This window comes from Aspergillus fischeri, genomic scaffold, assembly GCF_000149645.3.
Source record: "Aspergillus fischeri NRRL 181 1099437636252 genomic scaffold, whole genome shotgun sequence".
Lineage (NCBI taxonomy): Eukaryota > Fungi > Ascomycota > Eurotiomycetes > Eurotiales > Aspergillaceae > Aspergillus > Aspergillus fischeri.
Window position 1 is genome coordinate 1,725,129 of NW_001509768.1, and position 25,040 is coordinate 1,750,168.

At 51.6% G+C, this 25,040-nt stretch overlaps 6 protein-coding genes across 6 annotated transcripts, besides 3 other annotated features; 3 read left to right on the forward strand and 3 right to left on the reverse strand.

The window, feature by feature from the left end:
* Positions 1-217: 217 nt before the first annotated feature.
* On the reverse strand, positions 218-2,148 carry NFIA_067590 (amino acid permease; the record flags this gene model as incomplete). Its single annotated transcript, XM_001263488.1, has 8 exons — positions 218-302; positions 365-436; positions 485-814; positions 881-1,195; positions 1,247-1,424; positions 1,477-1,592; positions 1,646-2,031; positions 2,092-2,148. 8 exons carry the CDS (start codon positions 2,146-2,148, stop codon positions 218-220), a joined length of 1,539 nt encoding a protein of 512 aa, XP_001263489.1.
* Positions 2,149-2,459: 311 nt separating this feature from the next.
* NFIA_067600 (Sec23/Sec24 family protein) lies at positions 2,460-5,806 on the forward strand (the record flags this gene model as incomplete). Its single annotated transcript, XM_001263489.1, has 6 exons — positions 2,460-3,833; positions 3,883-3,980; positions 4,037-4,377; positions 4,428-4,865; positions 4,925-5,116; positions 5,163-5,806. 6 exons carry the CDS (start codon positions 2,460-2,462, stop codon positions 5,804-5,806), a joined length of 3,087 nt encoding a protein of 1,028 aa, XP_001263490.1.
* Positions 3,026-3,069: a microsatellite.
* Positions 5,807-6,377: 571 nt separating the features above from the next.
* Positions 6,378-6,414: a microsatellite.
* A 1,465-nt stretch (positions 6,415-7,879) lies between these two features.
* Positions 7,880-8,413, forward strand: NFIA_067610 (putative extracellular thaumatin domain protein; the record flags this gene model as incomplete). Its single annotated transcript, XM_001263490.1, has 1 exon — positions 7,880-8,413. The coding sequence occupies one exon, from the start codon at positions 7,880-7,882 to the stop codon at positions 8,411-8,413; it is 534 nt and encodes a 177-aa protein (XP_001263491.1).
* A 1,190-nt stretch (positions 8,414-9,603) lies between these two features.
* NFIA_067620 (putative ABC efflux transporter) lies at positions 9,604-13,625 on the reverse strand (the record flags this gene model as incomplete). The annotated part of the gene is made up of 3 exons (XM_001263491.1): positions 9,604-10,247; positions 10,303-12,880; positions 12,951-13,625. 3 exons carry the CDS (start codon positions 13,623-13,625, stop codon positions 9,604-9,606), a joined length of 3,897 nt encoding a protein of 1,298 aa, XP_001263492.1.
* Positions 13,626-15,179: 1,554 nt separating this feature from the next.
* Positions 15,180-17,325, reverse strand: NFIA_067630 (Zn(II)2Cys6 transcription factor; the record flags this gene model as incomplete). Its single annotated transcript, XM_001263492.1, has 3 exons — positions 15,180-16,381; positions 16,453-16,541; positions 16,610-17,325. The coding sequence occupies 3 exons, from the start codon at positions 17,323-17,325 to the stop codon at positions 15,180-15,182; spliced, it is 2,007 nt and encodes a 668-aa protein (XP_001263493.1).
* A 182-nt stretch (positions 17,326-17,507) lies between these two features.
* Positions 17,508-17,542: a microsatellite.
* A 5,968-nt stretch (positions 17,543-23,510) lies between these two features.
* On the forward strand, positions 23,511-25,000 carry NFIA_067640 (DUF2434 domain-containing protein; the record flags this gene model as incomplete). Its single annotated transcript, XM_001263493.1, has 2 exons — positions 23,511-24,052; positions 24,109-25,000. 2 exons carry the CDS (start codon positions 23,511-23,513, stop codon positions 24,998-25,000), a joined length of 1,434 nt encoding a protein of 477 aa, XP_001263494.1.
* Positions 25,001-25,040: the final 40 nt, after the last annotated feature.

Here is a 25,040-nt window from a genome sequence, read left to right on the forward strand (position 1 = left end):
GGCATGTCTCATGATGTATTTGTACGTAGCTTGTACCAGGCTCGGCGTTGTGAACTGGCGGCATCGACGTAGGATAACTGCAGCTATCTATAATCTCAAACCATCTAACGGAACGTCTAAAACATAATAACCTCGCTCAGAGACGACTCGGGCAAAATCCAATCAAACCCATATCCGACCAAGTACGTAGATAGATCGACTCACGACCTCGCTAAAACTAACGCAGTGCTCCATAATCCTCGTCCAAATCCTCCGTCGGAACCTCTTGTATATACTCGTTCGTCCGCGGACCAGTATATTTCCTACAGATAACCGAAGCGTTAACGCGGAACTGCTACCTTGAGACGTCGATAGGGAAACATACCCACGAGCATACGCCCACCACCAAAAGAGCGCAAACGCAGCGATGAAAGCACCCACACAGATCGCATAGTTCCTGTTGACTAGTCAGACGATTACCCGCGTTGCCAGGGACGAGACTCACATATTCGACGCCGTGACTGGCACAGTAGGCGGGAAGAAGAGCACCGTGCTTATGAAGAGGACCCAGACGATCGAAACCCAGTTAATGGCTGCGCCCCATTTACCAAGCGTAAATGGCCCCTCAACGAACTTGACCTTATCCTTGTAGAGTCTATGAGCGAGGATGACGGAGACATAGGAGATATCCAGTGCCGGAGCGGTGATGCTGAAGATTGCGGTGGCCGTTTGGGTTGACCCGATGGCGATGCAGTTGAGGCCGATGCTGAAGAGGACGACGAACCAGACGGCGTTGACGGGGGTGTGGGTATATTTGTTGACTTTGGATAGGAAGCTGACGATTGTCTTTGTTAGTGTTATGCTTTTCTGGGATGAAAGGGGAAAGAGTCGGGTGAATTACGAGGAGAACGGTAGGGCTTCGTCACGGGCAAAGGCGTATGCCATCCGTGTATCTGCTAGCATGGCCGAGCAGCCAGTGAAGAACTGGACTAGGATGGCAAATCCCCACATGATTGTGCCACCTGTCTTTCCTCCGGCGTTTAGGAAGATTTGGGCCGCTGGAAGGCCTGTGGGGGTCCGAAGGATGCTGTCGAGGTCGGTCAAGCAGAAGCACATTGAGATAGTCAGGACCCATCCCATTATGCCTGATACCAGGACTGCCGATTGGATTGCTAGCGGCCCGAGCGAGGCTGCGTCGTGAGTTTCCTCCGACATGCTAAGTTCTTGTGAGCTTGAGTAAGCTTAGAAAACCAGACCGAGGACCTACTGGGTTGTTCCGTCGTAATCGGTCATTGTCCACGCTACTGATATGAAACCAAGCAGAAAGGAAAAGAGCTTCGAGCCCCATCCAGAGCCATCCGTAAAGTGAGTAAAGACCCAACGAGCGGACTGCTTGTCCGGCGTGAGGTATAAGAGCATCAAGCAGATACAGACCGTCGCGGAGACTGCCCAGTTAGGTCCTGAATTGACCGGGCCAGAAAAATAGGAGTCACATACTATTGATCGGGGCGAACCAGAAGACGATCCGATGCAGAGTCTTGGTAGTCAGAGAGCATATCACACCCAGTACGCACAGAATCACAATAGATAGAGCGACAGTTTGCATTGCAGTCCTACCTCCGCATTAGCCTTAAAGCCGCCTAGACACTAGAGCAGTGATTTGTACGGTGAGTAAGAGTACTCAGAGTTCATACTGGCGCACGCAAGCAGCATCTGGCTGACCGTGTAAGCCACGCTGGAAACGCCCGCAGTCTGTCCCAAGAGATTGCACCAGCCCTGCACCCAGGAAAAGATGGGCACCTGGTCATTGGGAACAACGTGCTTCGTAACGAAGTACATTCCTCCTGCGGTGGGATAAGCAGAGACCAGCTCCGCTACCGAGCTGCCTATGCACATGGCCATGCATGAGCCCAGAAACCAACACCAGACCGCAGTAGCTGGTCCTCCTGCAGCCAGAGGAGCTCCAAAGGTTGCTGGAACTGAGCCCAGAATCCCCAAGACGGAGATGGCATAGCTGACTGTGGACCATTTTGAGAATTCCCGTTTCAGTTCCTAGAAACATTGGTACTTAGCACCAATAGAGGAGAGGACATTCCCTGAGGCGGTAAGTACCTGCTTATACCCTATACGGGCCAGGAGAAGCTCATCATCATCATGGATTGAGGCCATTGCTCTTCAGATAAATGACCTTTAAGATAGAAGACGACATTATCAGTCGTACTTTTATGGTATTGGCTGCAATACTTCCGAATGTATACAAACCGCCTATTTCGGGAGCTGTTTCGGAGCGACGTAAATCCGGTTAATTGTTAGGTGGTCAGTTGTTGATGATGTCGAACAAGATCCTCGGCGATCTCAACTTCATAGAAGACGCTTTCTGCGCGTCTGAAATTACTGCTCGTGCTCGACGGATTGATGCATTGATCAGTCATTGTCCTTTCTCTCCTCCCAGTCCCACGGTATCCGCGTTATGAAGCAGCATGGCAGACCCATCAATGTATTCCTCTGTCGGCCAGGGACCTGCGCCTCCTGAAGACCCCTCCGATCCCAATCGGATGGCCCACCAAGTTCCCCCTCCGTCTCATCCTCCTGCCGGCTATGGCCTTGGAGCGGTTCCTCCTCAACCCGGAGCTCCCTACGGGGCAGCAGCTCCGAATCAATGGCCCCCTTACGGCTCGCCATCTCCTTTACAGCAACAACCGCAGCAACCCCCGCATCTGGCCTCCCCTCCTCCGTTCGGCTACAATGCAGGCCTGCAGGCCGGGATGGTTGCTCCCACAGAACCGGGTTTGGGAGGGCTGACACATCAAATGGGTGGATTGGGGATTTCAGGGGAAGGAGGGGCTCGGACACACAAGAAGAAGCATCGACATGCACACCATGATATTGGCGGAGCTTCTGCCACTGCCCCGGCCCAACAGCCGTTTGCTGGAATGGCTCAGGGAGGTGTACAGCCAGCATCGCAGTTCCTGAATACCGGACTCACCGACTCTCCGCGTCCTATCTCGCCAGGTGCTGGTGTTGCTCAGCCCGCCGGCGTAGGGGTTGGAGCTGGAGCGAGTTCTGGAGCTGGAGCGAGTTCTGGAGCTGGCTCAGTCGCAACTCAGGGCAAGATTGACCCGGAACAGATTCCCAGCATCCCTCGGTCGCGCGACCTGCCTGCACAGTACTATTTCAACCACGTCTATCCGACTATGGAACGGCATCTTCCTCCCCCGGCTGCCATTCCCTTCGTGGCCCACGACCAAGGCAATTCGTCGCCGAAGTATGCTCGACTTACGCTAAATAATATTCCATCTACAGCCGACTTTTTGTCCTCTACCGGCTTGCCTCTCGGGATGATCCTGCAGCCGCTGGCCCGACTGGATCCGGGTGAGCAGCCGATTCCCGTTTTGGATTTTGGAGACGCTGGGCCTCCACGATGCCGAAGATGCAGGGCATACATCAATCCGTTCATGACGTTCAGGTCCGGAGGGAACAAGTTCGTCTGCAACATGTGCACGTTTCCCAACGACGTCTCTCCAGAGTACTTTGCCCCGCTCGATCCGTCGGGAGCGCGTGTGGACCGCATGCAACGTCCGGAACTGATGATGGGTACAGTCGAGTTCTTGGTGCCTAAGGATTACTGGAACAAGGAACCTGTTGGTCTACGGCAGTTGTTCCTGATCGATGTCAGTCACGAATCAATCAGCCGAGGATTCCTTAAGGGTATCTGCAAGGGTATCATGGAGGCTCTGTACGGCACGGAAGGGTCCGAAAATCCAGAGGACGAAGCATCGTCGCGACGGATTCCTGAAGGCTCAAAGATTGGTATCGTCACGTTCGACAGAGAAGTACAATTCTACAATCTGAGTGTATGTTCCTATGGTCACTGTTGATTGCTGCAGATGCTGACCAACGTAGGCACAACTTGACGGAGCGCAGATGATGGTGATGACCGACCTTGAGGACCCGTTTGTGCCGTTAAGCGAGGGGCTCTTCGTGGATCCTTATGAATCAAAGTTCGACCCCTGAATCTGCAGAATTCGTTCAAGGTGACTGACCGAGTTTTTCCTAGGGACGTAATTACTGGTCTGTTGCATCAGATTCCGAAGATTTTCGCCCACAGTAAGAAGCCTGAGCCTGCACTGCTTCCAACATTGAATGCGGCTCTCTCCGCTCTACAAGCCACAGGAGGGAAAATCATCTGTGCCGTGGCCACCTTGCCCACTTGGGGCCCCGGGGCTTTGGTGCGGCGGGAAGATCCCAAGGTCCATGGAACGGATGCAGAGCGGAAGTTGTTTACCACAGAAAATGCAGCATGGAGATCGACAGCCAGTAAACTGGCGGGAGCTGGCATTGGTGTGGACATGTTCATCGCGGCACCTAATGGGACTTATATGGACGTTGCCACGATTGGTGAGTCTCTTTTGCCTGGAAATGAGGTGTTCCGCTGACAATCCTATCAGGGCATGTCCCCGAGGTCACCGGCGGCGAGACATTCTTTTACCCCAACTTCCATGCTCCACGCGACATCCTGAAGCTTTCCCAGGAGCTGGCGCATTCGGTCACCCGTGACACCGGCTTCCAGGCACTGATGAAGGTCCGTTGCTCGAATGGCCTTCAGGTGTCGGCCTATCACGGAAACTTTGTGCAGCATACGTTTGGAGCCGACCTCGAGATTGGAGCCATCGATGCAGACAAGGCAATTGGTGTTCTCTTTAGCTACGATGGCAAACTGGATACCAAGCTGGATGCTCACTTCCAGGCTGCGCTGTTGTACACTTCTGCCAACGGGCAGCGTCGGGTGCGGTGCATCAACACGGTGGCGGCTGTCAACGAAGGTGGTTTGGAGACGATGAAGTTTGTTGACCAGGACGCAGTTGTCAGCATTATGGCCAAGGAAGGTGGGTATCCAAGATACAGACCAAAGGATCCGAGACATGCGCATACTAATGCCCTGCAGCGGCTGCCAAAACGCTCGACAAACCACTCAAAGACATCCGGGCCAGCATCACCGAGAAGACGGTGGATATATTCAGCGGATACCGCAAGATCTTTTCGGGGTCGCACCCTCCGGGACAGCTCGTGTTACCGGAGAATCTCAAGGAGTTTTCCATGTACATGCTCAGCATGATCAAATCGAGGGCGTTCAAGGGTGAGCTATATGCTACGGTTGCAACTATTGGATTCACCGCTAACAGGGCAACTAGGTGGCCAGGAATCGTCCGACCGGCGGATTCATGATATTCGGATGCTACGATCAATAGGATGCACAGAGCTGTCACTGTACTTGTATCCCCGGATCATCCCCATCCACAACATGCAACCGGAGGATGGGTTCCCGAATGAACAGGGGCAATTACAGGTACCACCCGCGCTCCGCGCCAGCTACTCCAAGATCGAGGAAGGCGGAGCGTACCTGGTAGACAACGGCCAGATGATTTTACTCTGGCTTCATTCACAAGTTTCTCCCAACCTGCTTGAGGATCTGTTTGGACCCGGGCAAACGTCTCTGCAAGCGCTCAACCCGCAGCTGTCGTCGTTACCGGTGCTGGAGACACACCTGAATGCGCAAGTGCGCAACCTGCTACAGTACTTGTCGACTATCCGAGGATCGAAGGCGGTGGCTATCCAGCTGGCACGGCAGGGATTGGACGGGGCCGAGTACGAATTTGCGCGACTGTTGCTGGAGGATCGCAACAATGAGGCGCAGAGCTATGTGGACTGGCTGGTGCACATCCACCGACAAATCAACTTGGAACTGGCGGGGCACCGGAAGCGCGAGGATACAGCGGGGGAGGGAACGTTGTCCAGTCTGGCCGGACTGCGGGCCCCATATTGGTGATTGGCACTACGTAGTGTGACTGTGTGACTCTATCGTAAGCTATGTTGGCTGGCAGGGGCCAGTATTCAATATCCATCCGAGGCAATGATCTCCCTTTGTCTTATTCATTTTTTTTTTTTTTTTTTTCCCTGTTCATGCGAGTATACCAAATTTTGTTCCTACTTGTATAGCCCCAAGGCCAATGTACCACTTTCGCCGTTCTACCGGACCTGTGATTCTTCCTTCGACACCAGGGCGTAGCCATTAGAGTTATGAGCCTTGGACCTGCGCCTGGACCCAAAGCAACCAAAGCCTGGATTGATGGAGTGGGATTCTAGAACGGGGGATCTGCGCTCGGTGAAAGAGGGGTCGGAGGGGTCGGAGGGGCAGAGAACAAGGGACCCTTTTCGAGTCTTCCATTCTTCGATTTTCAGGAACTGGAGACTTGGATCCTTTCTTTAGTCTCTGAGAAGAAGATAATTGGCGGTTGTGACTCCAACTGGGGCAGTGGAGTTGGCTTCGCACGTCAGTGGCTGGAAGATGGAGGTGTGTCTACGTCGGCAGATGTCAATCTTGACCAGAAGCTCTGGTCATTTTGTAAGAATAAGATTTTGTAAGCATAAGAGTTTTCATTCAGAATACTTGTTGTTATTTGGTTCCGAAGGTCAGCAGAATGGAAAAGAGAATGTGAAAGAAGGGTAGTGAATTTGTTCTACGCGCCAAGACTAAGAGTATTCGGGGTAGACTCCAAAAACAGCATCTTCTTTGAGAGGCAAGGATGCTGACAAAAGGACTGAAAGAGTTTTTGACAGCGAAGGGAACTTTTATCTTTTGTCTGCCTGAGGTGCCAAGGTTGAAACTTGAGGGATTTGCCTTCATCGGAACCAAACGGGTTGACTGAGAGTAATATGCACGCACTTTGTCTGGTTGTTAGGCATGTTGCCACGCTTTTAACCATATAAAAGATATGCTTACAGAGTTTTTCAAAATGCCACGCATCCACAAAGCGTTGCCAAAGGATCGAATAAACTTCGCCAAACCATGGGAATACCCTCAAAGACCAGAGATTTTTTGCGTTCCAGTAAAAGGGAACTAAGTTGCCGAACCATAGATCACAACGTCCGGTTCTTTTTTCTTTTCCTTTTTGGGGGTAGGCAAAGAAAGTTTGAGGTTTGGGAATGGGGTCAGCGGAGCCGGATCTGAGAATCCATGTACTACTGCCTTTATGCGGGGTGTTGGTATTGGTGTCAGGCAGCTAACAAGCAGAGCTACATTATATTATTGACGTGATAGTAATATTAACTGCATAATCAATGTCGACTGAGACATTCCAGCTCATCGTACAGTGTCATAGATTAGATGAGGTCAAAATGAAGTGATCATTGCGGCATTAAACTTGCATATATCTCGCTTAGTGGTGCAGATATGGCTGTTGTCGCGATCGCTGATTGGCTGGATGCGAGAGATCGACAGGGACTCCAAAAGTCTGCCCTGAATGCATGATAATAATATTCAGTCATCGAACCAGGTCTAACAAGGTCAAGGTACTTGCGAACTTGAGCCAATTATCCCCAGGATTCTTTAGTGGCCATGGATGCAGTGGGGTTCTTTCATTCTCTTCCCCTTCTTTCAGGCTTCTAGAGTGCGAACCTCCGATGGATGGATCCAAGAGTAATTGATCCCAGGTCCAGGCACGGAGTAAAGCCACGTTGGCTCGACTTTCTGGTTCACCTCTCGTGTGCTCGTGGTACCTACCGAATCCATACTTGAGAGTTTGCCATCTGGTCTTCGACCCTGACTAACTCCAAAATGGGCAATCTGGCTTGCCTCCAGGTAGCGCATCTGAAGCTATATAAACCCCTGTCGCAACAGGTGTTCTGGATTCCTTCATCATCAAACAACACTCTCTTGACCATCAAGTCAGTTGTCTTTCTTGTCTTTCTCTTTGTCCCAGTGACATTACTTTCTTTTCAGTCAATTCGACTGCTTCATTCTCTTGTCAATCTTTGACTACCACTATCACTTGTCTGTCGAACAGACCAATTCTGTCTTCTTTAAAGAACAATCTCTTCAGTCTCTCCATCCTCAGTCAAAATGATGTTCACCAAGGCCTTCCTCACTGCTGCCTTTGCTACCCTCTCCACTGCCCTGCCCCATGTCATCCAGCGCAGCGGCAACTCCACCGCCTCTGGAGGCGGCGTCCAGATCGTCAACAACCTGAGCCAAACCGTCTACGCGTGGTCGGTCGCTGATAGCGTCAGCGACATGCATACCCTCTCTGCGGACGGCGGCTCCTACTCCGAGCAATGGCGCACCAACTCCAACGGCGGCGGCATCTCTATCAAGCTGTCCACCAAGCCCGACCAGTCCGACGTCCTCCAGTTCGAGTACACCCAGTCCGGCGACACCATCTTCTGGGACATGTCCTGCATCGACATGGGCACCGAGTCCGAGTTTTCCAAGTTCGGCTTCACCGTTGAGCCTTCCCAGTCCGGCGGCGACTGCCCCTCCGTCAACTGCAAGGCCGGCGACACTGCCTGCGCCGAGGCCTACCTGCAGCCCAAGGACGACCATGCCACCCACGGCTGCCCCATCGCCACCTCTTTCGTCCTGAACATTGGCAACTAGACCGCTAGCAAGAAAAGCCAGCAATAAAACGTCGGCGAGCCGACGACCACCAATATACAACTATACCCGGCCACTGGTTACTGGTCACCTTCACTCTTGCTTGATGCAATCGAGGCCCTGAACATGTGGAGCTTTGTTCTTTCTTTTTTTCCTGTCAGAAGACACTGGGATACGACATTCTCTCACTCCTGGTTGACTTCATTCTCTCGTTGTTAAACTTGTCATATATAGAGTGCTAGCTGCTCTCTCCCTGTCGAACAGGTCGAGTGACGCGCTACGATTCATGTTTATGCTATACGATATATGAAAAAGTCATATATGGATTTGATACGGATGTACAGAAACATAAGACTAGACTATAGACTATAAACTTGTGAATATCATGACTACAACAAAACTTGCTTTTTGCTTCCTCTGGTAAAGTTTTCAATTCTACAAAGCATCTGACTGTTCGCATCACGGCCACCTGAAAGTTGGCATTCCAGGCTACCAGCTAAGATCCAAACACGCAAGCAAGACAGGGCAGTGGCCAGTGGGCCAGACCATGTCATAGCATGGGTCATACTGGAGTCTGCAGTCCACAGCCTGCAAGCAATACGGGGGAGTAATGGAGACTGGCTACGTACACCAGCCGCCACAGTGGGACAGACCCCAGCATTCCAATTACATCGGCTTCTGCTCGAGGATGGACCTCTGGGAGGGCGCAAAAATGTTCTCGATGTGGATCTGTTTTATCCAATGATCAGCGTCAGTGACCGTCGGTGCTTAAATAAGCATATTGCCGACTAACCTTATGCAGATGTCTGATCTGATTGGTCGGTATGGGGAGTTGTTGCCTTGACGCCTTGTATCGTTTTTTTTTTCTCACTTGAGGCAACTAGGTTGATCCTCCGTATTCTGGAGTCTGGACATGTTAATAAGCAACGCACGACGCGTCACTGCCTGACTGGTGCAGAAGGTCCACACCGTTCCTTCAAATCCCGATCCTGCTCGGGATGGCTGTGGTCTAGACTTTGCTGCGGATTACGGATACGCTACGGAGTACTCTTTCAGGTATTGTCTACGCATCTGAATGTAGAAGTTCATCCCGGGAGGTCTTTTGTTGGCAATGGTTTCTCATTGGCGAGTTGCTACTACCAATAGCAATCTGAGATACAAGAGCAAGAATAGATACAAGAGATGATGTCAGTCTACCGCAGGCGGCGCCAAAATCCCTCACGCATCACCTTGAGCATCGCATACGCCACGAATCGGTAAATGATCGTGCAGATGCCAAGCGCCATCACGTTCATGGGCGCGTTCTTGTCTAGATTGTACAGCTGCAGCACTTGCTGCCCAGTCTGGATCGGGCAGGTCCCGTTCGCCAGGAGCTGCGAGGCAGTGCATGTGAAATGCTGGTCGCGCATCGCGTACGGCGCCAGGTTGGCGATCGAGTACTTGATCGGTGACAGGTGGTTGATGGCCTGCAGGACGTCGTTGACGTTCAGGCTCATCACGCCACCCAGGATGGTGGAAATCGACAGCAGAATCGACGTGACGTTGACGGCGAATCCGACGTGCGAGAAGAGCGTGCAGAACATGATTCCCACAGACTCGCCGCAGCTGATGATGCAAAAGCAGTTGAATGCGCTGATGAGGAACATCTTAGGACTGCGTTCTAGGTTATCCGCGTAGGCTGCGAGCACCCCGAAGATGATTGAGGAAATCGCCTCAAAGGGTACTTCTAGCGTCGTGTACTGTAGAATGAAAGTCTCGGCAGAGTAGCAGTGGTCCGCCTCTTCCCGGTAGAAGACGTCCCGTTCGTTCGGGTAGATGGCGATGTTTTGCAGCATCCCTATCTCATTAGCATCATGAACCTCACACGCTGGACTACAATGGACGAAACTCACCGACAAAATATAGCGCAGCAAACTCCTGGATAAACCCCATCCGCGATTGCACGGCAACATAGTCGTTCTTCAAAGGAGCAAAGAACAGAGCCATGATGATCGCAATCCCTACCACCTGCAATGACCGGGCCATCACCAATGGCGGCTGGCGCCAGAAATTGATCGCGGCACGGTGCAGCACCAATGGGTACGTGATCCGAAAGGGAAGCATCCGTCTCTTCAAGCTTCCAAGTTCCGCCGGAGTCGCAATCTGTGACGGGCGGCGGCCTTCGTCCTGCTGTTGGCCATCCCAACTAGTAATCAACTTCTGTACGCGCTCGCGGGTCAGCGCTTCTCGATCTTCCTGCTGTAGGTCGACCGTGATCAGATCCAGAACAAAGTCGGCAGGATTCGTGGTCTTGGGACACTCGTATCCCAAGGACCGGAAGTACGGGAGCATCTTCTCGCCCTCCCCCGCATACACGGGGTATCCTCCTCGGGCCAGTAGCAGGACACTCGAGAAGTGCTGGAACAGGTCCGATCGTGACTGGTGGATGGTCATGATCAGGGTGCGGCCCTCGGCTGCCAGCGCTTCGAGGACTTCAATAATCGACGTGGCTGTAAACGCATCTAAGCCGGAAGTAGGTTCATCCAACAGCAAAACCTTGGGGTCTGTTAGAATCTGAATGGCGATGGTGACTCGTCTCTTCTCTCCGCCGCTGATGCCCTTGATGAGTTCGCTACCTATCAGATTGTCCGCGCACTCTTTCAATCCCATCTTCAGGAGAATCTCCTCTGCTCGCTGGTTCTTCTCCTCGCGCGACATCCACTGGGGTAGCCTCAGGCCAGCTGCGAAACGGAGACTCTCGCGCACCGTCAGCGACGGCATCAACGCGTCGTCATCCTGTGTGACAAACGATGTTACTGACCGGATCACGCTCTCTGAAGGCACAGCACCGTTGTAGAGCATGCTTCCCTGCAGTCGATATTGTGTCCCCAATGAACCTCTTAACCTTCGTGCAATAGAGTTGAGCAGCGATGTCTTCCCACTACCCGACGGGCCCATAATGACGTTCAATTTCCCCGGCTGGAATTCGGCGGTGATAGGTTTGAGGATGGATAGCGTCCGCGATCCCCGGCGAAAGACCTGGCGTTTCCGGATCTCCAAGGCATACTTGTCCAGCGAGATGGCGACAGGACGAGCTTCCTCGCCGCGCCGTTCGGCAAACTTCTCTTTACCCGCAGACAAATCTACATCGGTCTTCCGGGCTTGCGCGATGTCAATGGCGAAACGATTGTACTGGAGCAGCAAGCCAGCAAGCAGATAATGACCAATCACAAAGGCCACAAGGATCACAATAGGCCGCCAGATCCAGTTTGACGGAAACCCCAGGTTCTCCATAATATACCGGCCCGTGTATTGCGTACACGCGGGATTCGATGGGTCTGTCGAATATGGACAATCATAGAACTGGCCCTCTGGAGGCCCGTCAGGACCAATGAATTCGTTGGCGCACAGGGCACCGAAGATGTAGAATGTATATGCCACCCATTTTAGCCACCGCACGTACACAGGGATCTGGTTCGACTGTACAAAGTACCCGCACGCGAACGACTGTAGTGTGAATGAAAGGTTGCCCACAAGACTCGCACCGGGGAAGCTGCGAGCGACGCCAATGGAGACGGCCGCAAAGGTGACAGCAATGTAGTGAGTGAGGATGGTCAGAAGCAAGAAGATGAAGAACTGGGCCACGCTGAGCCGGTATCCGACCATGAAGTAGTATATAATTGCGAAGATAATAGGCACAGGCAGGTCTTCTAGAGGAAGACGCGCTGCACGTCTGCTCAGCAAGAAGGCGGGGACACCCACGACACCTTCGTTTCTCTCGCGATCGAATAGACGTATGTCGATTGTCAGACGATACGTCTCATAGAGAAGGATCAGATATCCGTTGAGGCTGCTTGCGGTATACAGACTGCCTTGTCGCGATCGAATACCAGCTTGACTCTCATCAAGCTGTAAAAAGATCCAGCCATTGATCACAGCCATCCCCACGGCCTCCAGAAGGCTTCCCGCCACGCCGAGAGGGTCTCGGATTGTTGTGGTGAAGGTCCGAGAGGTCAGAACACGGAATTGTCGACGGAAGGAAGCTGCCTTGTTTAGGGGTGTGACTGCACCGGACGGGGTCGACGTCTTCCTTTCGTGCCGAGACTGCTCAATCTGTTTTCGCTCAGAGCTTCGAGATCTCCAGGCAGCTTTGAGAAGCTCCACTCGGGCCATCGATGCGGCCTCGAGCGACTCCGTCCGGTTATCGATGGCCGCAAGGTCAATCAAGAATTCAGCTGGATTGACAAACGGCGGCAAAACATGACCGCACGTCTCGAAATGGGACAGAGAGTCCCGAAGTGGTCCACTATAGAGCACCGACCCCCGTGCCAAAAGAATCACATTGTCAAAGAGACTCCAGATCTCAGAGCGGGGAGCATGAATCGAAACGATGACGGTTCGACCGTCCTCCGCGAGTCTTTTCAGGGTCCGGATGATCTGAAATGCGCTCGTTGCATCCAGGCCCGTTGTGGGTTCGTCGCAGAACAAGACCTGTTCGAGGTTAGAATACTTCTTTGTTGTTCTTTTGTTTTTTGGCTTCATTGATCTGAAGGATGCTCACCGACGGGTTCGCCAGCATCTGCACGCCAATGCTCGTCCGCCTTTTCTCCCCTCCACTGCAACCCTTGTGTGTGTTTGTCCCAATCCGCGTGTCGGCACACTCCTTCAGCCCCAGTTCCAATACCACCTGCTCGACAACCCGATGGCGCTCCTCCTGCGTCGCTGGCGGCGGTAATCGCAGATCCGCCGCATACTGCAGAGTCTCTCGAACCGTCAAGGTGGGGATTAGCACATCCTCCTGCATGACATATGCGCTGCGAATCCCCTCAATGCCCGCAACTCCGTTGAAGGTCGTCGCCCCGGAGACTTTCGCCTTGGTCAAGCTCATCCGACCAGCCATGATGTTGAGCAGCGACGTCTTTCCAGACCCGCTGCTACCGATAATCGCCGTAAGACTCCCACTAGGCATGAATGCGTCGACGCTGTCGAGGACAGTTTTATGCGTGTGGGTGTCCATCTTCTTCCCGCAGAGCCGATGCCATATCTGCGACGGCGGGGTCTCCCATATTGGGCGCGTCGTGTCAACTTGGAGGGATAGATCCTCAACACATACATCGACTGGGTCAACGGCGCGGAGGGACAGGTTGAACGTCGCGGTTTGGTCTTGTAATCCCTCGGCAAAGACAAGGTCTTCGGGGACTTTGAGCTCCGCGATCAGATCGTCGTCTTTCTCCATGCTGAGCACGGCTCATTGCCTGAAACAGGCTTACTGCGGCAAGACAGCACAAGGAGCCAGATTCTGTTGGTATCACGGACAACCGCAGCCAAACAAGCAAGCAAGCAAGATCTCCTCGTCCGACCACAAACGACGAGAATTTGGCCCAACGGCCAAGAACACGGGGTAAGACATCTCGTCGGGTTTAGGCTCCCTGGTGCTTGGAGTGCCTCTAAAAGGCTCATTCAATTTAGCTGAAGTTGGGAAGCGCCTGGACCCAAAACGGCCGGAGATTATGCCATTATTGGCTGCTGGCGGCTCGGTTGGAGTCGTCCCGTGGTCTTAGTCCTTCGCTTAGAGCAGGTCTCTGGTAGATTCGACCAGGTGTTAATTTATTATTGTAACTTCTGACGAATAGCCCAGCTCTCAGATCAATCATCGAGATCATACCTAGCATGTGACGATTTACTAGTCGGACTCGAAGGACGCCATCTTCACTTCACAGCTATTCGGTTATGGGTTCCATTGCCTGCAGTTTAGGGTCCGACCCACTCCAACTGAAGTCGGTCATGATTTGTCTTGTCGAGGATCTGATAATCTGACATCGAAGTGGCAATTCTAGGATAATCTGATGCGATGATGGATGTTATACGATATTCATAGTGAGAGTTGACACTGCCTTAACGATGTCTCATTGAATTGACGGCGACCAATACAAAACCATTCATGTCGCATGACCACTATTTATATATATTGACGTATGCCTTGGTTGCATGTCAACGTTCAATAGGCAATAGGTGAGTAGATGGATGGAGAGAAATGTTCTCTAAGCCTTTGGCTTGTGATCCTGAAGATAAACCGCTGGTACTGCGTAGATGGCCCCGATACATGCCCGCAACTTTTAAGAATTTGTCCAATTCGGTCCGATGCACCAAGACTAATCGAGAATTTCTAGCTTAAAAGGATACAAGAATGTAAAACTTATTGCGAGGTTCGAGGTTAATATATCTAATGTACTCGCATGTATTATAAGTTGCGGCATCAAATCAGTTGTCCAACTGATAGATAAGACATTAGATCGGTGAAACATTATGAAAGATTATGGTTGGTATCAACTGGATATCACATCAGCAGAGAAATGCAACTCATCAAGGACGTACACTCAATGCATACAGATACAGGCAGGATACAATCAAAAGAAAGAAAGGACAGCAGCATTTGAGGACCTCCCTCGACTCCTTTTTTGTTCTCAAGTATGGACGTTGCCATGCCTCGGTGGACGCTATTGCTCAAACACCTCCACACACACCGATTCGGTGCTTTGCTGGGCGTCCTCACATCGCCCGCTCAGTCGGACCACATCCTACGCTGAACCACAGAAACCCCCCGATGCAGATGCTTGATCACAGAACGCCGTATGTGCTCGCACCATCCCGACCATGGTGGATGCTCCCAGATCAGAAGAGAGCAAGAAGAAAGAAAGAAAATCATGACTAACATACATATATCATCACACTTCACGAGAATGCAAGGGGGAATATTGACTAACACAAGGATGGAAGGGGAAACAAAAGGCTAGGTGATGAGGAAGTCCATGTTCATATCGTTGATGATCTTCTCCCAGTCCCAGCTGTCTTCGGTTTTGGTGTCCATGATCTCCCATACCCGTCGAACCACCTTGAAGGCGGGTTCGATATTACGCAGGTTGGAGTAAGCCTTGAGGGACTCGAAGCCTTTCTGAATCCGTTCTCGCTGACGAGGAAGGAATGCCGAGCAACCAAGGAGGAACAAGGGCATCAGTACGATGCTAAAGGCTCCGGAATCTTGCGGCAGTTGATCCAAGTAGGCGAGACCATCGTCCACCACCTGAGCAATCTTATCACTGGGCTTGGACGGGCGGATAGTGCGGTACAGATAGACCCATGTCGACTGACGGTACAGCTGTGCCAGGAACCAGTTTGGTGTGTCGGGAGGATGAGATGTTTCCCATGTCCGGATGGCCGAGTCTATCGAGACGGCATCGCTCAAAATCTGGTAGTCCACCGCAGGCTCGTATCCTTCGTTTGATCGCTGCCGAATGCGATCGCGCAACCTTGTAACATCGGAGATATAGTTGAACAAACCGTCGAACACGCCTAGAAACATTCCGGCCTGCTGAGGCACAAAGTCGGGAAGCTTTAGATCATCGCTCCGAAGGGCGGGACGACGGTCCAGAGAGGTGATCGAGTTGGATACGTCGTGGTACTGGAAGAACTCGACGATGAACTGCCGGAATTTCTCGTTTCGTGGTTGCTGGGTCACCAGCAGATACCTCGCAGCATCCATATGTGGCCTGTACTCGCCCTTGGTCTCCCCTTCGCAGATCGTATTGAGACTGAGAGCGATGGTTGATGCAATGATAGGATCCTCTACCAAAAGCTCCGGCTCCTGGGAAGCTCCCGACGATTTGATACTCGACGACATGATGCTGTCCTTGAGATCTTGAATAGCATGATGGAAATGGTAGAATTTGCGCTCCTTCAGCATGGGCTCTGGATCGAACGCCGACAGATGTGAACCGGACAGACACATGAGCGAGTGCATTAACCCTCGATGTTGAGCCGCCATGGGAAGGAGGATTTCTTTGAACGGATTGGTGTCATCGTTGATTAATGTCAGCACACGACTGAAGCCGTAGACAAAATGGTCAAGGAATCGTCGGTCGATTTCGGTTTCCACGCCATCGATGAGCAAAGGTAGCGAGCGCGGTACAGCCGCGAGCGCTTTGGTACGTGCCGCTGCAATTTCAAGATTAAGGGGTCAGCAAGATGTCCATCAGCCACGTCACAAGGAGATACCAGGCCCTTACCGTCCTCCATCTTCTGTTTACCGCTTTTCCAGATCTCCTTGGGAGGGTACCCTTCGCACACGACCGCATTCTTCTGGCAGTTTAAACACCTGGAAGACGAAATTAGCTGACCGTTGCGGCGCATGCGAACACTCTGGGTGAATGGTTGGGTATTTACGATGGCTTTGTCTCGTCGCACTTCTTCTTCCGTCGTCGACAAGTAATACAGCCCGTCTTAGATCTTCCCTTGGTGATCTTGATCTGGCTCCCGGGTACTGGCAGCGGATGTTTGCGTGGGCGACCACGTTTCCGTGGTACGTTGACGGGAGCGGCCGTGGATGTCGTAGTACTGGGAGGATTGCTCGCACTGGCCATCGCGTTCTCCGCCTCGAGGGGTTTGATGCTCCGCAAGTCCTCCGCACCGTCGATCTCCTCGACCTTGGGGGTCACGTCATCGGCCATGGACACATTCATATTATTAGAAGCGACGTAGTTAATCTGGAAATGTTTTGACCCCGCTGTCATGATGGCGGTGGCAGTCGCGGAGGACGAGGAGGAAGGGAGCGGGGCTAACGTCGAGCCGATGAACGGGTACGAGCCGTCGTGAATTTTGATCTCATAGTCGACCGAGGGACAGCTATCAGAGTGGCTTTCCCCGTCCCAAGACTCGGGAGAATCGTTGGAGGTGCCGTCGGTGCTGATGCTTTCATGGCGAGAGAGACCATCGTCCATGGATGGGCCATCGGGAAAGGCGGGGATTTCCGACAAACTCAGTGCGCGGGTGGAGTTGCGATGCTCCACGGTTGGGTTGGGTTGGATACCATGTGGGTTGTGGTTGTTGAGATTCGCAGTTGGGGCCAGGATGAAGGTGGGCGTCTTTTGCATGGACAACATTGAAAGAATGTGGGCCGCATATAACTTGGACGAGGTTGGTGGTGGTACGGAGTACTAAAATCTGCTTGGCTTCCTTCGCCGGAGTGGATGATGTCTTGCGGTTCGAGGGCGCAACTACCCCCCAGGGACTGTGTCACAAAAGGACCAACGGATATTGGGTGGTGAGATGTGAGTGAAGCAACGAAAGAGAAGAGGAGGAGGAAGAAGAAGAAGAAGAGGGGTAATCCAACACAGCACGAGTCTGTTTTTGCGACCGGCGATTTTGGAGGGTGGATTTGCCGTATGTATGTAGGGTAGAAGAAACCTTGAAACCTCGAATGGAACCACCTAGTGGTAAGATGGGGCCAGTGGGATGGGTTCAGAACTTCAATAATATGTAGGTTAAAGAAGTTTATTCAATTCTTAATGATGGACTTCCTGGTGAGTGGGGAGTCTGCCGACTTGGCTGTGATTTAACTAGGCTGGTGAGAGGCAGTGATGGGTGCAGGGGGTGGCCTCTCAGTAAGTCGAAGCCTTTTGAAGATTCGAGCTACTCCGTACAGTTGGCTGTGGCCATTGTTAGTCATTTTGAATCTTCTAGTCGGAGTCGTAGTTAGTAGTAGTAGGCGTACAGGATGACAGTAGTTGTAGTGGATGGTGATGGGGACAGGAGGCGATCGGATCAATGTGGGTGCACCTGTCTGTGGACTAAAGTGGATGAGAGGTGGAGCAGGAGCTACTTTAGTAGCAGCAAGTCAGCAACTTTGCGATTAGCGACAGGTCAAGAGGCCAGCAAGAAAAAGGGAAAGAAGACTCGAGGAAAGGGAGAGACTGAGGGAAATGGGGGTGGACTTGCGAGGTATATTATACTACTTCTTCACCACTCAGTGGCAGATAATCCTCAGCATTATTCTTCTAAATGATTAACGTGGAATGAAGCAGGCAGTAAAGAATTAATTCATAGACTAGTCCTACTGACCAGTGTAGCTACAGGGCATTTAAAACAAACTCTAGGACTAGGAAAGTAACCAGCCAGAAACTATGCCTAAAAGCTACAATCAAGAATGACAATCCTCAGGACAAGTTCCATTAGTAGTCGTACTACTCCTCAGTCCTGACGTGGATCACTCTAAGCTCAATCTATGGGGTGTCTCCGTCAATGTACTTCGTATGCACGTACAGAAACCCAGTGGAGAGGGGGCGCCCAGACTAGGCAAATACTACCTAACCTACCTACCCAGACCTATCCATCTAAATCGAGCCAACCTGAAATGCTAACCTTCGTATGAACTCTGACCACCGGAACAACCAACAGTCAACTGATCTTGGTACGATGTACTGAGCCCCCTACTGTCCAGATGACAGACGATCTACATTCCTTCTCGTTGACCCTCTCTACCTGTCCACCTTGCCTGCCTAAACTCTAACATGCGGGGGGTTATTGTAGAAGAGGGAAAACAGGCGGCCAAGCATGTTGGATGTCCGCAATTGATTGGTTCAATACAGGATTGGGGGAATATAGGTACGGCATACTCCGTCGAAAAAGTAACAAGGCAACCTGGGAGCCCAAGAAAAAGCCATCGCGAGGATCAGATGCACTCGGGAAAAGTTAGGGAAAAAACCTTAGAAGAGGATGGGCAATTTTAAAATTAAAATAAAAAGAAAAAAAGCAAAGATTTTTCAATATTTATTACTAAGGTTCGTTTGATCGGTTCCAAATCCCAAATGCACGGGTGACGACGGCGGATGATCCTCGACGCTGTCTTTGGCTGTGAGAAGAGTATGATGCATCTCGGTTGGCAACTGGCCTTGTTTCCCCAGATTCATCCCTGCATCCACCGAGGAGACTGCCCTAGATGAAATGAAAATGGAAATTGCAGTTGGCTTGTCACGCGTTGATAAATATACGGAGTAGGTTCAATGCCAAATAACCTACCTACCGTTTCCATGGACGACAGATCCCCAATAACGAGAACAAAGCCATTCTATGATTTGTGAAGTCTAAAATGACCCTGATCATCTGAAATTGATGCTCTCTGCTCTCTAGATTTCAACCGTCGTCGATCTCCTTCTTAGATAATTAAATGATAATAGTAGTAACAGTTAAGAATTGTCATGCATGCCAACAAGAATAGGACGGAATACGGCTCAGTCTCAGCTTGCTGCTGTTCCCCCCACGCTACCACTTTGCCTTTGTCTTAGACTCCAGCCTCTGGCCAAATCATGCAGCCGTGACTGTGGTCTCTTCGGACCAAATCCATCTCTGTTGATTGATGCTTATTTGGTCGATTCTGGACGTGATGGCGGTAAAGGTGTGGTACCAATCCACAGAAGAGAAGCTCTGAACTCCAACCAGGCATGCAGTGTTTGCTCCTGCATCGTTTCCCTCGTCATACAGACAATCTGGGGAAAAGTGGGCCAGATCGACTCGCACAGACTTCCGAGGACAAGAAAATCATCGCTACCAATTACACAAAAGGCGCCCTTTTCCCCTCCATTCCCGGCCAGTTCTTGACTCATTGACTGGTGACAGGTCCAGTCCCCACGGATGACTCTGTAACAACTAACAAGTACTTCCGCGCCGTTCCTTGCTCTAGCCATGAATTATCCCAGTATTATTCGGACGAGTCCCGTCATGAAACAGAGTACCTTACATACTCATCTCCCGCGATCTCTCGACCTCTCATCGACTTGTCCTCCCTTCTCGCCTTGGAAGAATGGCCTCATTTGAAGGGAATGGGGCACAAGACCATGCTTCCATTATTGGGTGATATTGTTTCCGAGTGCTTGGGCCTCCTGTTGCTTTATGGCTTCGGAAGTTGGAAGTCAAACCGGCTGATGGCCTGTTGATCCACCTCAAAACTTTGTCTGTCCAGGGACGAACTGGAAGAAGCCCGAGGAAGCTTGAGAGGCTGGAAATGCTGTTACGATTTCTCATCGTTACTTCTTCCGCGGGGTTACATTGTTACCAGGGGTTAGATTTTACGGTAAATCAAGTGTTTCCTTTTTCCCCATGGTGGCCTTGTAAGGGATTTAAGCTTGGTGATCATGATGATCAGAACACCGGCTCGAGGAGATAGACTATCTGTCCCTAGTGTACCGGGTACAAAGAATCAATACCGTATCAAGTGCTCCATGTCCCTCTCTTGATGCACTGAGTGAGTGACAGACTCCCAGTGTGTCCCCAGCTTGTCTGAACTAGGAATTAGTTGTGTCAGGTGAGCGGGATACCTCGTTCAGGCAAGCCGGAGATTTACCATAGCGCGGGAGATCTCTTCCAATCACATACAGTAGTGCCCTTTACCGAGCATTTTTGGGTGATGGCAATCCTTTTGGAAACTTGTGCTACACAATACACTTCGCTAGTTCCGAAATGACTCGCAAGTCCAAAGTCAAAATTGCCCGGTTATTTTACAAGTGCCGAGGAGGCGTCGACCTCTGGCAACGCCATCGTCCATGCTGAGAGCAACAAGATGGACAGATGACCTTGACGATAGGAATCAGCACCAACAGTCAAGAATGTGGTGGTGAAACAGGCTCCATCGTCGGAGAGCGGAGACTAAAGTGATCCCTGACCTTCTTTGTTGTCTTATGCATTCGACTAAGCCTGTATGTACATAAATGGTTAAGTGTTCATCAGTCATCGCCCATTCTAATTAGGGGAATGTGCACAATTTGCTGCTGCAGGGTGTCGTGTGTCAGAGTCTAGACCCTGCTGGCCAGACATCGATTTTCATAATGCCCCATACAATCCCAGCATTCTTCATTTGGTGCGTTTCCCTTACCCTGGGTGTTTGAGTTTCATGTCTTTTGACGCCTTGAATAATATCATAATCCCGTCTCCACCGCAGTGTAAGGTACCTAGTGGATCCAGGCGGGAGGGTCATCCCGCTGTGAACCATAGGGTTACCTTAGGTGACAATTGAACTTTGGCTTTGAATTACCACAAGAGCTGATTGTCCAACATGAAGTCGACTAAACTTCATGCGCTTTGATCTGACATCATCGCCATGCCGGTTAACGTCGTAAGCTGATGCATAAACTTTGTTATGTCTGGCTCCTCTGTACTTCCTTGCTACTAGACAGCTGGTGTCACCAACTGACAGGGGACGAAGAAATTGCTCTGTCCAACGGACCCACGACGCCTCCAAGAACCACCTGACCTCGTGTTGCTCTTCTCCTTCAGGGAAAGTCAACCGAGAATGGGGCCGATCGGACGGATGGTCTGATGCAGAACACTATGGACTGGACCATGTCTGTGGAGTCAGTATCCAGTGTCTCTAGCCAGTCCGTGCAAGTTAGGCTGAGGTTAAGACCACAAACGTCCCAATCCCATTACGGAGTAGTTTCATCTTTGAACCTTGTACAATATTTCGCTTCTTGGTTGAGAGCCAATCACATAAGTACGGTGACATTCGGAGTGTCAGCTTTTCCCGTCTGCTTCTATTCATTTCGACGAGTTTCTATCGCTAGTGCAGGGACACGACTTTGAAGGGCTAGAGGTTGGTGACTTGACTATGAAAGAGGTCTTTCCGCTCATGATCATTGTGGTCTGGATCTGGATGAGGCTGAGCGTTCCAAAGACGAGTGTGACTCTATGAGGGGAGTAAACAAACTCAAGTTCGCACAGAGCACGGATAATCGAATTCAATAGTCAATGCTATGATTCTCCACTTGTGAAACGCTTAAGTATGATTGTATGAGGAAACTCATCTATCTGCGGAGATACGGATACACAATTTCTCCTAATGCTCACAGCTCACTGGCTTCCAGTCTCTGGCCAACCGGCTCGTCTTACCATATATTTCCCCCGGATGCAATAGATTAGTGTAACCTACTCCGGTGAGCTGTCCTCCTAGTCTCATGCACCCCATCATCTCTTTGCGGGGTTGGCATCACCGAGATCTTCCGGTCTTGCATTTGATCAAGTCGTAGTTTGATGAGTTTCAGATTGAAATTTGCTTCCCAAAGTCTCTTGGGATTTGACAAAAGCACTGCGCTGTTCTGAAGAAGGAGCCAGAAGCTCCTCTGATTGCTCAATGCAGAAGGGCTATGCCTCATCCTTCCGTTCAGGCGTGTATGTTCCATCCTGAATATTGAATACGTGTCTTTCGATCTCAAGGTTTACAGTAAGGTACTTCTAGATATTGCGCTTCATGAGGCATAAGCCACCTATATTTTCTCGTACATGTCATCACGTGGACTCCTGCCAAATCCAGCCAACGTATGTTTCGCCCAGGGGAATGAATCTGTCGGTCTGGAAAGGAATATATCACTCATATCGAATCATCTTGGATCTGTGGTCAAAACAACCTACCGCCGTCAAAGGAAGATGGACAGGTCAACCTTCCATGCGGACAAAGTTATGCGTTATTGCCTTGTAGACTGCTGATTGGCAGGCGCATGGACATAATGCCTCCCTCAAGGTCGAGACAGGATCCATACGGCACAAGCCATTCAGCTAGCTGCCGCTCAGAGAGCATGGGGCACAAACAGATAGCTCAGCAGTTCCTTGCAGGTCACACAGAAATCCCTCACAGTCAACTGCAGAACCAATGATAGTTGAATATGCCTTGCAAGGAGTCGTCTGTCTTGCCACGGCCATGTACTCCGTACGGTGTATGCGTGGCTTCAAGGTCTCAGTGCATATGATTTATCAGCTGGATGATTCCATTACTCAATTGCATCTAGAGCATCCTTGAGAAATGGATGTTGAAAGTCGTGCAGGTTAATTATAATATTCAGGGCAACCTTAAAGGGGTAAGGTTATCGATAACAACACTGTCTTATCGATAAGCAGAATCGTGGGGTTTATGCCTTTTTGCCTGAGGACCATCATCACTTGCAATGGAACTAAACTGTCAGAAGCAGTAATGGTAATGGGTTCAAAGTCACTCACTTGAAGCTTCATAGGTGGCTTACACCCCCTGGTGTATGGAGTGCGACCGGCAGGCACCAGACGAAACGCAATATCATCATTGACTCTCCCGAATACCACCTCGCCCTCGTCATCACATCGTCAACCTCCGGTCCTTCCGCTCTCGTCCTCGCAGCTGAGATCTGTTCTATCATCAATTGACCATGTTCCACCTGTTGTTATCAGTCTCTGTCCGCTATGATCACGGCGGGATCGACGTACCTCGATTGAGGACATTAGCGGTGTTGGACGCTCCATAGGAAGAGAGAAAGGAGGCACATCAAGCATCATGACTATCCTTCACATTCGAGCAGCGACTCCATATGAGCCGGGAGCCAACGCGGCGGACGTGATCGTCAACGAGGTTCATTTCAACCGGACGACGTTGGACTTGTACAAATACACGCTATACAGCAATGGCACGCTCTCCAATGGCACAGACTGCTATCTCGCTTTCCAAGAGTTTCAACCTCGCATGGATGAGAACGGCACCTTTGTCAATGGTATCTCCTGCTACGCGCCCATCCACGGCATAGGCCAACATGCCTCGATCGGGATGGCCTTCACCGCGTTCTTTGCAGTCTCCATGTTCCTCACCATGTTCAATCTGCGAAAACACGGACGCAAGTATCTACCTGGTCGCACGATGGGCCGTCGACTCAAGTGGCTGTGGCTGCTGTTTGTCGCTGCCTGCGGACTGGTCAGCTGCATCATGACCGTGGACGTAGACCGCAGCCATATTCAGGGAACCTCGTTAATTCTGCAGAGTGTCTTTTACACTCTGATGACCCCAGGCCTCATGGCGGCAGTCTGGGAGGCCGTGCGACATTGGTATACTTCACTTTCGCACGCAACCTTCTAAAGATTTCTGTACTGACAACAGACAGGGCCTCCTGGCAAGAACGCCAGATCCTCGACCGCGACCCCTACGCCTTCACAAAGCGCAGCAGCCGACGCCTCCAGGAATCCCTCCTCCCCATCCTTTTCTACGCCTTCGCCCTAGCCAACTTCTTCCTGACCATCCCCCGCAGCTGGACAGGCATCGAGCTGCAGCGCAGCCCAGAACTCACCGCGCTGCACGCCCAGCCCCTCGCCACTGACCTCCGCTTCAAGATCGCAGCCTTCATGTCCCTGGCCGGCACGCTAGTCATCTGCTACAGCCTCGAGCACAGCATCTACCGGTACCGCGCAGCGCCCACCAGCCCCCTCGCCCAAGCAACCTTCTATCTCAGCGCCAGCCCGCCGGAATTCCTCCTCGCCCTGATCCTCCTCGGCCTCAAAACCGGCTACGCCATCGCCGCCGCCTTCGACTGGTCCGTTTCCCCGCTGCGCGTGGCAGTCAGCCAGGGCTGGCTCTACGGCCTCGGCGTCGCCCCCGCCCTGCTTATCATCGTGCTCTTTAACGCAGTCGGCTTCTGCGAGCTCAACGAGGATAAGGCCCTCATCGTCCAGCGTGGGGAGCTCGACTCCGCGCTCGCCACCGATGCCGATCTCCTCGGTCGCAAGCGCTGGTGGGAATCGCGCTGGCTGCGTGGCGGCGATCGCAACCGCGACCGCGATCGCTCCTCGTCTCGTGAGCAGCTGGATCGCTACGTCGAGATGGGGATTCTCGCTCCGCATGGGAAGGGAGACGGCGAGGATAAAGATGGCTCTGCGGTGGCGGCAGGAGCCGAAGCAGCGCCGAGAGTCACGACGCGGACGGCGAGTGATGCCTCTAGCTCGTCGGAAAGTGGTTTCGTGACTGTTACTGTCGCTTCGCCGGGACAGCGGGCGGATTGATGATTTGAATTCATTATGGGGACTGAGTCTAGTATCGGTG